General features: G+C 39.4%; 1 protein-coding gene across 2 annotated transcripts in view; it reads right to left on the minus strand.

Moving 5' to 3' along the window:
* Positions 1-9,673: 9,673 nt before the first annotated feature.
* LOC125278857 (polymeric immunoglobulin receptor-like) overlaps positions 9,674-13,975 on the minus strand; it is a 36,086-nt gene continuing 31,784 nt past the window's right edge. The window contains exons 5-9 of one of the 2 annotated variants that reach the window (XM_048208230.1): positions 13,646-13,830; positions 12,271-12,363; positions 10,847-10,921; positions 10,584-10,627; positions 9,674-10,476 (exon numbers count right to left, since the gene is read on the minus strand). In XM_048208230.1, coding sequence (XP_048064187.1) covers positions 10,267-10,476; positions 10,584-10,627; positions 10,847-10,921; positions 12,271-12,363; positions 13,646-13,830 — 607 coding nt within the window. In that variant the 3' untranslated portion in view covers positions 9,674-10,266. The remainder of the gene's footprint in view (positions 10,477-10,583; positions 10,628-10,846; positions 10,922-12,270; positions 12,364-13,645; positions 13,831-13,975) is intronic. The other variant, XM_048208231.1, reaches the window with a different exon arrangement.

A 13,975-nucleotide genomic window follows, 5' to 3' on the forward strand; every position in this document is an offset into this window, starting at 1 on the left:
AATAAGCATATTCCACCTTTAACCTTGATTTTCTTAGACCCTTTAAAATTGACACTACATCAGTTGAGCTCATACCATTTAGTTTACCTTTGCCTGATAGCCAGATTGCCATTTTCGCCTGTCCAAACTAAAAATTATGCATCATGTGGATTTGCTTTCTATTTTTTATACTTGGGCCCATGAATAAAAAGTATAGGTGAGGACACTTCTCTTAAACTTCTACATCATTCTTCCAATTGAGATAACAAAGCTTCAAGTCAACCACAGTAAAATTAAAATTCACAAAAAACAGTTTCTGTTTGCCCACAGAATGGACACCCCTCCTCTACCTGTGGATCAAGGTGTCAATAGAAAGGTGTCAATCCAGACAAATCAACTCTTGTGTTGTCCATAAGGAAAAGATGTCGGTCTAGCCCCATGAAGCCCACTTTACTCAGGAGGGCACAAGCTACTCCAGCCCAGCTTACATTTTAGATTGGGGGCTCTTGCGGCATCCGGCGGGAGGTCAATACTCACTGCGATCGTACGGGTAAGCCCCCACTGACGGTGGGGTGGACGTTTAGTAATTTTAGATTGGGGGTTCGTGCGGCATCCGACGGGAGTTCAATACTCACTGCGATCGGACGGGTAAGCCCCCGCTGACGGTGGGGTGGACGTTTAGTAATTTTAGATTGGGGGTTCGTGCGGCATCCGACGGGAGTTCAATACTCACTGCGACCGGACGGGTAAGCCCCCACTGACGGTGGGGTGGACGTTTAGTAATTTTAGTTTGGGGGCTCGTGCGGTGTCCGACGGGAGTTCAATACTCACTGCAATTGGACGGGTAAGCCACTGTTGGCATGGGGTGAATGTTTAGTTATTTTAGATTGGGAGGGTTCTAGTCCGACGGACGCTCGGTCGCTGCGATCGGATGGCTAAGCCCCCCGCTGGCAGAGGGGTTAATGTTTGGTAAGGGCTCTTGCGGCGTCCGACGGGAGTTAAATACTCACAGCAATCGGACGGGTAAGCCCCTGCTGGCAGTGAGGTAAACATTTAATTATTTTTTTAGATTGGTAAGCGCTCTAGTGACGTCCGACAGGAGTTCAGTACTCGCTGTGATTGGACAGGTAAGCCCCTGCTGGCGTAAAAGCAAAATGTTTAGCTATTTTCGACTGGGAGGGCTCTCGCACCGTCCGACAGGAGTTTAATACTCACAGCAATCGGACGGGTAAGCCCAGCCATAGTTGAACAAGAATAGAAAATTTATACTGTTTCTGAGGTTCTTATGGGAGCTCAATACTCATGGTGTCAGATTGAAGTTTGATTTGACTGGGTGGTTTGAATAATCTGTTTAGAGGGTTAGTTTGAAGACCAGGAGATTGCTTGCAACATTGGATGAGAGCGAGTTTAGGCAACTTAATTTAGTTTAGCTGGGCTCCTGCAGGAAAGGAGGCGACATCACTGCTGCGGCAGTGGAGAGAAAAAGCCAGAGAAACTGAGCCCCTGTGGGAGCCAAGGCGACATCACTGCTGCGGCAGTGGAGAAATTAGCCAGAAGAACTGATCTGCGGGAGCCGAGGGGACAGTAGAATTGAGCTCCTGCTGGAGCCGAGGTGACATCACTGCACTGGCAATGAGATCATTCCCATTTCATTGGAATGATGGTATTAGTTGAGTTCGATATGGCTTGTAGGTATGTGTGAGAAAGTGAGCTGGAACTGAAAACCTAGCTGATAAGCATTTGTTAGGCTTCTTTAATGTGGAAACACTTTGATGTAGTTCTTAAAAGCTTCTTATGACCAGTGACCACGTGTTTGAATCTGATGCTGGGAAAGGCCTTATTGAACAGCTGTGGTTGCTGCTCCTATGGGGAACGACTGGAAAAGTGGTTTGCTGGGAGCTTGGAGGTTCTTAATGTTGTTTACATGATATAAATAAAGTAATGTTGAGAAGGGAAAAATCAGGAAAGGCAGGCTGGAGGAATGGCTGGGACCAAGGCCGCTTGCGGAGGCAGCCTCATGCTTGGGCTGGCCCCTGGAACCTAGGGAGACACGAGGAGGATAGAAAAGAGGAAAGCTGGGGAAGAGAATAAGGCATCTGGGCACGCACCACTAGTGGAGGCAGCCTCACACTCGGGTCAGTCCCTGGAGCCTGGGGAGGAACAAGAAGTGTAGAAAAGAGGGAAGCTGGGAGTAAAATAAAGCATCGGGGCCTGCGCTGCTAGCGGAGTCAGCCTCACGCTTGGGTCAGTCCCTGGAGCTTGGGGAGGAACAAGAAGTGTAGAAAAGAGGGAAACTGAGGAGTAAAATAAGGCATCTGGACCTGCGCCGCTAGGCAGCCTCACGCTAAGGTCCGTGGTTGAGCTGTAGACCAAAGATAAAAAGAGAGTTTGAGACTGATGACCGGGCCTGCGCTATTAGCGGAGACATCCTCACGCTAACATCTACAGGCCATAGACAATGGGAAGGGTAAGAGACGGTGGGATGAAATGGCTGAAACAGCGGAGCTTGCTCTGCTAGCAAAGGCATCCTCACGCTAGGAGGGAAGGCATTTGCCAAGAGGGGCGAGCATTGCTATATGTGGTTTGGCACCTGGGAAACTGTGGTGTGTGGCTAAGCAGAGGGAGGAGGAGAGTGGGGAATCTGGGGCCCAGCCCAGGCCTGCTGCTGCTGTGGCCTGATGCCTGTCTTCTAGTGCATGAATCGAAGAAGCAAGAGAGAGGAAATGCAAGATGAAAAAGCGGCCTGCAGGATTATACGCATCATGAAGATAGCTGAGCAAAGATAGCAGTTCCTGTTTAGAACAGTTTGGACCATCTATGAAGATGGAAACAAATAAAAATATCCTATTGGTTCCTTATGTGGTGAGGCCTAGAAATTAACTGTATTTAAGTTAAAGCCCATAAATTCAGTTAGAGTTCAGCGAAACTGTGCAGGGCTGAGAAATCGATTATTATTTTTTATTAATAAGCCTAAAATGCTTTATAACCTGCATATATTCACCTCTGATTGTTTGATACCATACTGTCGTTTACAGTTTGAACTGTCATTGATTGATGTTGAATGATCATCAAACAGCAAAGTAGGCTACAGACTGATTTAGATGATCGTTTGTTCTTTTAACTGTTGCTGGTTTGAGTAATATGCACCTTCATTTAGTAAAGATCAAAAGAGACTAGCTTGTAAAAAGAGAGCTTTGCATAATAATGTGCAACTTGGATTTATTCAATTGTGTTCAACAAGCGCTAAATTTACCATGAACATGCTGCTTGTATGATTTTATTTAATTAAATTTATTTATACATTTATTTATTTATTTATGTATTATTTTTAGTTCTATTTTCCCATACTTATCCAGACCTGGTACTCAAAGTACTCAAATCAAATTCCATGCTTTATCAAACTGTGTAGGAACATACAACATAACAGTTTATTCACTGGTTATTCGTCTATGGTTCGTTACGTTACTTACAGATTTCTGTTAGTTCTAAATATAGATGAACATACAGATGAATAGAAACGGTAAAATTTATTTGAATGCATCAGCAAAAGAACAATTTTGTCCTACCAGTCTGTGCTGCGTCTCTTTACCAATAGTGCAGCTGTGGGTTGAAGTTACAGAAATTACTTTAAAGGTGCTCTAAGCAAAGTCACGCGTTTTTAGGCCAAAACATTTTTTTGTCACATACAGCAAACATCTCTTCACTAACCACTAGCTGCCTGTCCCCTGAACACACTGTAAAAAAATGCGGTCTCTGTAGTCGCCACAAGCTCCGAAAACGGCAATAAAAACAAACTGGTGCAGCCTGGACCATGAATAATAATAAACACGCTCCAGCCAATAACAGACAAGCAGCATCAATACGCAAGCTACTTACATTTTAAATGCGCGTTCATGACTGTTTCAAGAAGCACGGAGGGGATGGCCAGGAGGAGGAGGAGGGAGGGTCTAGCTAGCCTCTGTTTTGTTTGACAACACTTCTAACGTCAACAGGAAGTAACTCCGCCCAGGATCGCTTAGAGAGCCTTTAAGTTTCCAAGCGATTTGTTGATAAATCGCAGGACAGCAATGACAATAAGTTCCGAGTTTAATAGTGATTCTGCGTGCGAACTGAACGTGATATATAAGCTACGTTTGCATGTTTAACCACAAGGAAGCACCACGGTAATTTAGAACGGCAAGTCACAGAAACAATCCCTCCGATCAACACTGATCCAGATGGAATGACTGTGAAAATTCTGGAAAGAAGACGAGAAGGATTCAAACTGTGCTTCTTGCGGGGTTGAGCCAATGGTGAGAGTAATCAATGGTGAGAGCCAACTCTTGCGGGGTTGAGTCTCTTGGTTTTAGTCCGGCCGAACTCGTCTTTGGGCATCAGGTAAGGGGACCTTTAAAAGTTCTTAAGGAAAAGATTTTAATGACTGATTCGAGTCCGAACACTAATGTACTGGATTATGTTAGTACTTTTCGGGATCGTTTACATACTGCTTGGTCGCTAGCTAAAGAATCTCTAGCTAATGTCTAAAAAAACATGAAGCGCAAGTTCGATCGGAAAGCAGTTGCGCGATCTTTTGTGCCTGGTGATGAAGTGCTCGTTCTTTTGCCTGTTCCTGGATCAGCTTTGTCGGCTCGTTTCTTTGGTCCGTATGTTGTTAAAAGGAAAATGAGTGAAACTGATTATATGCTTTCCACACCTGATAGGAGACACCAAACAAGAGTGTGTCACATAAACATGTTAAAAGCTTACCATGCCAGAGAGAAATCTGAAGCTCCGGAACAGACTGCAGGGCCCGCTGTCTCTTCCGTCGCGATAGCTGTAGAGCTGACGCCCACTCCTGGTGTCTCGGGTGCTGATGAGGATGGTGTCGTACTCCGCAATGCTCCTCATCAGTGTGTACGGTTAGCAAACTCTGAGATATTACAAGATCTCTCTTCATGTCTTATTCATTTAACCTTCGCCCAACAATCCGATATTGGTAACTTAATCTCTGATTTTAAATGTCTGTTTAGCGATGTACCAAGACAAACGAATGTTTTGCAGCATGATATTGTTGTGGATGGTGCTCGCCCTATTAAGCAGCATGCTTATCGCGTCAATACAGTCAAAAGGTCTGTTATGCGTCAGGAGGTTAGTTATCTGTTGGAGAATGGTTTCGCCAAACCTAGTTGCAGTCCCTGGAGTTCTCCATGTTTGCTTGTGCCGAAATCTGATGGCACTTTTAGATTCTGCACCGATTACCGCAAGGTAAACGCTGTGACTGTGCCAGACAGCTAACCATTACCGCGCATGGAAGACTGTATCGATAACATCGGTTCTGCTCGTTTTGTCAGTAAACTGGATATGTTGAAGGGATACTGGCAAGTTCCACTTACATCACAAGCGTCAGATATCTCTGCGTTTGTAACACCAGATAACTTCCTTCAGTACACTGTGATGGCTTTCGGGCTCAGAAACGCACCGGCAACGTTTCAGCGTCTGGTAAATGTTGTTTTAGCTGATGTACCGAATTGCAACGCATATCTTGATGATTTGGTTATCTATTCAACGGATTGGAAAGAACATATGTGCTCGTTGAGAACCGTGTTTGAGCGTCTTGACAAAGCTAATTGAACACTTAACTTGGCAAAATGCGAGTTTGGCCGAGCGACTGTCACTTATCTTGGCAAACAGGTTGGACAAGGTCAAGTACGTCCGGTAGAGGCTAAAGTTGCAGCAATTGCGGAATTTCCAGTTCCTACCACCCGACGAGAGTTACGAAGGTTTTTGGGGATGGCTGGGTACTACTGCAGTTTCTGTAAAAATTTCTCGACTGTTGTTAATCCCCTCACACCAGAGTGTGAGCTGGCTGGGAACTGGATCTGCGCTGCGGCGCGCCTTGCTGAAGGCCTGCTGCGGCAGCCTGGCGCTGGAAGAAGGCCCGTTCCTTCGCGGGAAAAGGCGGCATTGCCCGAGACTCAAGCTTGGTGCTCGGCTGCCTTGTTGTCCATTTCTCTATGCCAGTAATGACTGAATGGGCAGGAGTGAAAATACACAGAAGGAGATGATTTGGATGTGGTGACAGGCCTCGGCGTTTTGGCATGCACGGACCCGTTTGTTTGGGCTGACGCCCCCCCGAAATAATGCCGTTGGATTGGAGAAAAATTGTTCCTAAGGCCAGAGGATTGTGGCAAAGATTCCTCGAGGATGAAAGATTCTTCATCGGACGCGACTTCGGACATGTTGGGAACTTAGGGCGGGACCAAATGCTGGAAACTGTCGAGGATCCTTGGGTGAGTTTGACTGTGATTATATAGGCCTATAGGCCTGAACTCATGCCGATTGGGTATATATGTTGATTACAGATTGTTGACAGCTGGTTGAGATGACGTAATGAGATGACATAATGATTGTGTAGCTTATTTAACTTGTTCCTCCGAAACTACGTTAATAAAACATAATGTAAATCCCATTAGCTGAAACAAGTTACATTTGGTGTCCTCAAGAAAGACTGTACACAACACTAACCTTTTTGGATTTGCTAAATTCTTCATTCATAAATGTTGGTTTATCTGCATCTGCATATCATTTCCATGCATGTTCCCATTCATGTGACACCATGGTTAACAAGAAATTGGAAAATATTAGATACGAACTATAAATGCCATTTGTGCCACACATTACATTGATAAAGATCATCCAATATCCTCTTTATGTTTTAGAATAAATATATCAAAATATCCATTAAAACAAAATTGTATAAAATACTTCTCATTTAAAGTTTTCAGAATAGAGTTGATTCATTCAGTTCCACTGGTCAAATAGTATTTTAATTGTTTTAAACAAATAAATCAAATTCATGCAGTGTTGCTGATAATGTGAACATCTTTTAGGATGTTTATAGGCTGTTTTTAGTGGAAACAGATCGGTCTACTTGTTTATTACAGTGTAAATACAATTGTCTGTCTCAGTGTGTCACTGACAAAGTATTTTAAAAGACAAAACGTGCAAATCTTCAAGCTTTTCTTCAAGTTGTATCCTTCAAATACAGTGGTATTTTTCATATTTATTTGAAGATCACACGACATCAACACCTCCTGCAGCTGCTCTTCTACAGTCAGATATTATCATTGAACCTGTTCAAACTGGACAATGAACTGTTCAACCATTGAATCCAGCAGTGTCTACCATAATATCGAAGTAAGTGTGCATCACTGATCATCGTTCTCGCTAAAATATTTTATCTGCAGATTAGTTTAAAGAGGAGTTATTGTCCTATCACTCCTCGCTGTCATTAAAACAGCATTTCACAGGAAAAGTGATCAAAAGCAGCACATCCACTATCTAAATTCATATCATGTTTAACTTCTGCGACTGCTTAATGACTGTATGTAATTTCAGTGCTTATCACCATTAATGAAAGTGGAATATTATTGTAAATGTGTATATCAGATATCAAATTGCCTTATCATCTGCTAATTGGGAAGATTTAATTACATTATTGGCCAACTGAATAACTTGAAATGGATTGATTTTAATAAGAAGATACATTAATTGCATGACCAATAATATATATATATATATATATATATATATATATATATATATATATATATATATATATTTTTTTTTTTTTTTTTTTTTTTTTTTGTATTTTAAAAATACTAAAAAATACTTTTACAAGGGAGCATGAAATTTCTTCGCAAAAGAGTAGCATTATAACAACTTTCAACACACAAATGTATCTGATATGATAAGACAGCGCTGCTTTACCCCACTTTCGCTTGAGCAGAAGAAGTGGAAGCGGCGACTGTGACATAATAAAAGTTCAAAGCTGCTGTCGAGACGTTTGTTGCGCTCGTGTCTCATTAGCAATCACTCCAGTGGCTTCATTCAGCTCTCACAGCACTCGGCCCTGCTCTGCTTCATACTACAGTAATGTTAATCTCATCCATGAACATGATTTCTGCCCGAGTCTCATCCAGATTCTTTTCCACCGACTGCAGACGTGAAGACAACACATCCCATGATTCTGTGAATTCAAGGTGTCATCAAGCTACGCCTTTGTTTTGAATGTGCGACCTTTAGCTGCGAAAATTTACATATTGTGGCTTTAACAGATCAAATATTCACAAATCCCTGTGATCTCCCAGATGAAGGTTAGTTTTAAAGTAACCAACAGTTTAATGTTTGCGAATGACACATAATTGTATCCTAATTTAGTTACTTGGTGATTGGTAACAAAGGGCCTACTTTGCATCAGCAACACTGACTCAGTGACAAACAAAGTCATTCATAAGAAGACAACTGATGGCACCTGTATTCATAGCAACTAATTTATAACTAATTAATCATTTGATTGTTAATCATAAATATATTGGGCTGCTGCACTGTGTAATAGTTTTCAAGAACATTATGTAAATTGGTAAACTATTTAGCCTAGGATACCAAAATGAATACCAAAACTTAACATGAACTGTTAAAAATTATAGCAATTTATGCAAAAGATTGATGGAAAGCTGGCAGCCTGCACGTTTCTTACTTTCGCCACCTTCTTCCATATGGATCAATATTCTGTTCTGATCTCAACAAGTCTCTGCAAACTATAGAGTAGGCACCAATCAGAGGCTGCAATTTGATGATGTCATCAGGTAGACTTCTTAAAAGTATTTTACAATATTTTAAAAATACAAACATACAAAACACTAAAGTATTTTGATACAAAATACAAAGCCATTTTCATCAACCCTATCAAATACAAATTACAAAATACTATTTTGTATTTGAAATACATTTATCATAAATACTGCCCATCCCTGTATATATATATATATATATATATATATATATATATATATATATACAGTAGTTTATTTTGATACATGGTGTGGCTGCTGTATTTTGTAGTTTATTTTGATGCACTTAAAATTAAGGTAGTTGGTATTTTATTTTAAGATACATTTTGATGTATTTTTGCCAAACCCTATATATATATATATATATATATATATATATATATATATATATATATATATATATATATATATATATATGTATATGTGCATTTATGACCTTTTCTGTTATTGGCCAGATTGTTGTGATTGTTTCAGTTATTTATTGCATTAAATTACTTTAATATTTAGAGGTATTAACTGTAATCTTGCAGAATGATAACTTTTAAAGGATTAAATTCATCGCAATTATTTAATGAATGAATGAAGCACACAAAAAAGGCATGAAAAAGCCTTAAAACTAACAACTAATCAGCATAATCGCAATTATTTTTCAGACAATTAATCATAAGTCGGATTTCATAATGGTGATAGCCCTAATTTTGGGTTGACTCCATGACCCCCACTAGCCTCATATAGATTATGAAACTCCACAGATTCATTTTCTTTCTTCACATCAATCGATCTCATCTTGATACTTCTGTGGTATCTGGCATTGTCCATCTGTGATGTCCTGAAGTATATTGATGTAGCATTTTGAGTTTGTAGCTGTTAAATACCTCCATTTGCTAACTTTTAAACAACTCAACAACACAGGCTTTATTTGTGTTGTAAGGAAGGTCATGTTGTGATAATCCAGATCCATGCAGGTTTAAGGTTTGTAGTTGGAGCTCCAGCGGTGGGGTGTTGTCATCAGTCTCAGGGCTGTTGCTGAAGCAGTAGACAGATGGAGATTCTTGAGACATGGTGAATGAATGTAGCGAATGTACCGATCTGAAGATGTTTTAATGCCTGTAATATGTGGATGGACTTAAGAGGCAGTCTTCAGGGTTGGTAACGCCCTCCTCAGGGTGAAACTATTTCACCTTTACTGTAGCAATCATACATGTCACACCATCTGAACATCTACAGGTAAAATTGATGTCAAGCATACAAACTGAAACAACTGAAACAAAAATTTCATGTCATAGTACATGTGATGCTCAGACTCAGGAATAGGCCATGCACGTTCACAGAGTTTTGTCTTCTTGTTGCAGCAAAAAATATAAACACAGGAATTGTCACTCGTCACCACTGTCATTGAAATCTCTCCAAATGTCATTTCTTGTCAAACACATATCTTCCTACACTATTACCAGACATTGAGAAATCATGTTTCACAAAATCCACATCTTCATGAAGAAACTTTGTCAAGCTAACATTTTGTTTTTTCCTTGGCACAAAAGCCAGTTCCTCTCTAATTTCTACAGGACTTAAAATATAAGGCAAAGGAGCATCACTGAAAAACACAAAAAACACTTAAAATCTTAATGCCAAAGTAAAGGTGATAAAAACGTTCAGCTCATTTATATTCTCTGCTCTATTCACTGTAATCCTGATTATTCCTGATATTCACCAAACAATTCCCCACAGTGTAATTCAGATCCTCAGCAGATGTGATGAAGCACTGAGAGTCTCCAGTGTCTTTCTGAACTGTAGAGTAAACACAGATAGATAAAACAGAGGGGTTTGTGGGTAATTGTTTGTGAGTGTCTTTAATCTCCTCATAATCACAACCAGTGTGAGAAACCTGAGGAGAGACAGAGAAATTATTTAGAGCTCTGAAGATCGTCAGGATGGAAGGCATTAGAGATTAATATCATTATGAATAAAAATCAATACAGTAACTGGACTCACCACTTCATGTTCTCCTGGTCCAGTCTGAGATGATGAATCACCACCTGTCAAAAACAAGCATCCTAAATTTATGACATTACTGTATATCACAATTCAACACTGATGTTTTGTGTAAATGTTTTCACACATCATCAAGTATCTGTATTTTGCTCATGTCTCATTGCAGCCTATAGGTGGCGACAGAAAGTGGGAAATAGATCAAGAAATCTGTTTTAAACTGAAGAGTTTCTGCATCTAAAGTAGTTCAGAATGATGCTTCTTACAGAGAAACAGTAATGAGAGTCCAGCGATGATCAGAACCAGAAGAACCAGAACCAGAGGGATGATCAGAGAAGAGCCTGAAAACACAGGAGAAATAATCAGAGAATCTGATCACTTTGAGCTGAATATCAGATCAGATCATGAGCGTAGCTTGACGTTTGGAGTAGGATTGACCAGACCATGATACTGGATTTTCAGGGTTGCCAGATCTGAGTAACAAAACCTGCCCAATGGCCAATCAAAATATCCCAAAAAGAAGCCTAATGACCATATCCCAAATATCAAAACATGCCATTCCCATACCTAAAATACATATTTTACAGTCAGTTTCCCACAATGGAATCCAGGTAGAAGGTTATCAGTGGTTCATGAGTATAAATATTTAGGTACAGTACTTGATTCACAACTCACATGTAAAAAACAAGTTAAAAAAGTTGGAAATAGAATTAAATTTAATTTGGTAAATTTTAGACATATTAGGAATAATTTAACCAATCATTAGAAATATTCTATAAGCAGGCTTTGAAAATATTGGACAAAAGGTCTAATTCATATCATCATTGTAAAATTTTAAGTAAATATGGGTTTTTAAGTTGGGAAAATATGATTAAATTTGCAGATATCCTACTTGTGTATAAAATTTTGCATGATATGACCCCACCACCACTTAATTAATTTATTAAACAAAATTTTAACTCATCTACTAGAGCCACTACTAGAGGGGACTGTATAATACCTCATAGAAGAAGTGCTTTTGGGCAGTCAGTATTTTCTTGCTTCTTTCTCTAAAATGATAAAAGGGTGGCTATTGGATAATCAAATATGTCTTCATAAATAGTGGTTTCTTGTTTGCTTTTGGTTTTGTATGTATTTTTTTTGCTTTTGTGTGTGTGTTTACCATCAACCTGCCAGGGACTGCAGATGAAAATTAACCAGAATGGCTAAATCTGGCACATTTACATAAGAGACTTGTTTCTTGTGTTAATTAATGTGCATTGTCCTCTTTTAAAAAAGCAAATAAAAAAAAAAAAAAAAAAATGCCAAAGCTGCTGAAATAAATAAGAAAAAAAAGTATAACAACAACAACAACAACACAATAAATACATATAGTTTATTATTATTATTATTATTATTATTATTTACATTTCTTTGTATATTTACTTATTTATTATTTCTGCAGCTTTGGTATTCCATAATGAGCCACCAAATTTGAGATTCAATCCAATATGCAAATGAGAATGATTGGGTTATTATTATTATTATTATTATTATTATTATTATTATTATTATTTATTTACTTTTACAATTTATCTATTTAAAATGTATTAAATGTAATAGTGTTATTCATTTTAGAGTTGAAAATATGATTTATTTTTATGTTTAGTAATATATTTCAGCTATAGGGGGCGTTACACCCATTGATCACCTGATGATGTGTTCAGAGACGCCAGTGATGTAGAAGATTGGAATGATGAGAAAGAAGCAGCAGATGATGATGATGATGATGATGATGATGTCCCTGAGAATTTTAGGAAAAATGAAAAAATGAATTTCTAAATTATGATTTTTCACACCTAGAACTTAAAGGGGTGGTTCAATGTGATTTCACTTTAGTTAGTGTGTAATGTTGCTGCTTGAGCATAAACAGTATCTGCAAAGTTACAGCGCTGAAAGTTCAGTGCAAACAAAGTTATTGTCTTTTAAAGTTATGGCAGTTTAATGCCTACAGAAACGACTACAACGAGCTTCTTCCCGGGTTGATGACATCATAAACCCTGCAAAACACGCCCCCGGGAACACACAACAAAGTGGGCGAGGCCATGTTGCACGGCATATAGAGACAGAGACACGCGTCATAATCTGAAGACCACGCCCAATCCAACCGTCTCCATTGACTTTGTATTGCATGAGGCTGCCTCCTTGTCATTTCATTACGTAATATCATTACACCTGCTGCACTCATGGTACGGCAGCAAAGTTCCTTGATTATTATGCCGGAATGAGAGTATAGTTCCTAGCCATATCGGCCTAGAAAATCACAACTTTTTATTTTCCGTCAGTCTTAGTACACGATGTAAATACAGAAGAATCAAGTTTTAAATAGGAAAAATATTGAAACTCTTTTTGAGCGAGATGCTAACGGTCTAATCAGATTCAATGAACTATGCTAAGCTATGCTTAAAAGTGGTACCGCCACTTTTCGGCTAAATGGATTTGAAAACGGTAAAACTCAACTGTTTAACTCTAGGGGAGTTGGAAAATGTTCAAAAAAAGTGGAGTGTTCCTGTAAGACATGTTAAACTGCACCCCATAAACACAATCAAGCCTAGAAAAAAAAATAAAAACCAGTGAACCAGTGAAACTAGAAAAACAGTTGCGCTCCAAATAGACAAGAAATCCTTTTCCTTCAGGTGTGTAAAGCCAAGGGAATACTTGAAAAAGATCAAGAAGGTTTCTGGCCGCACACTGAATCCAGTACAGGATGATACTGTCAATACTGAATGAGCTCCCTTAAACTGCAGTTAACTATAGTACAAGTGTGGTAAAAGAACTGGCAGCTTGAGCTGTGAAGTGTTACCATATATATAACTGTGGCAATGATTCACAACTCAAGTCCCCATGAAAGGGAATTGCAGTTTGTTTTATACTTCCTCTTTTGAACAGCAGTTTTACTTTGTTAAACAGACAGAATCAGTTTCAAACCTTTTTAAACTTTCAAGCAACATGATGAATAAGATCCAGTGATCTGCTGAATAGATGTTAGTCGTGGTTTTCAATGAGCTTGAGAAAATCATCCGTACCTGTAACTCTGATCAGGACTCGTGTGATGAAGCTCTTGTGTCCTTGATCAGACTGAACTCCACACCAGTATTCTGAATGTTGTTCAGTCACATGACTGATGCTTCCCGTCAGGAGCTGCTCTTCTCTGTCATCATACAGCCGGATCTTTCCCTCAGGACTCCATCTTCTGCTCTGATTCACAGACGTCTCTTCAGCACAGAGATCATCTCCAGATCTCCAGCAGAGAAACTTCACATCTCTACTGTGGGATTGTGGGTATTTGCAGCTGATGTTCACAGATCCTCCTGCAGCAGCTGATAGACTGATGCTCTTCACACAACAATCATCTG

Source organism: Megalobrama amblycephala, linkage group LG11 (genome assembly GCF_018812025.1).
Source record: "Megalobrama amblycephala isolate DHTTF-2021 linkage group LG11, ASM1881202v1, whole genome shotgun sequence".
Taxonomy (NCBI): Eukaryota; Metazoa; Chordata; class Actinopteri; order Cypriniformes; family Xenocyprididae; genus Megalobrama; species Megalobrama amblycephala.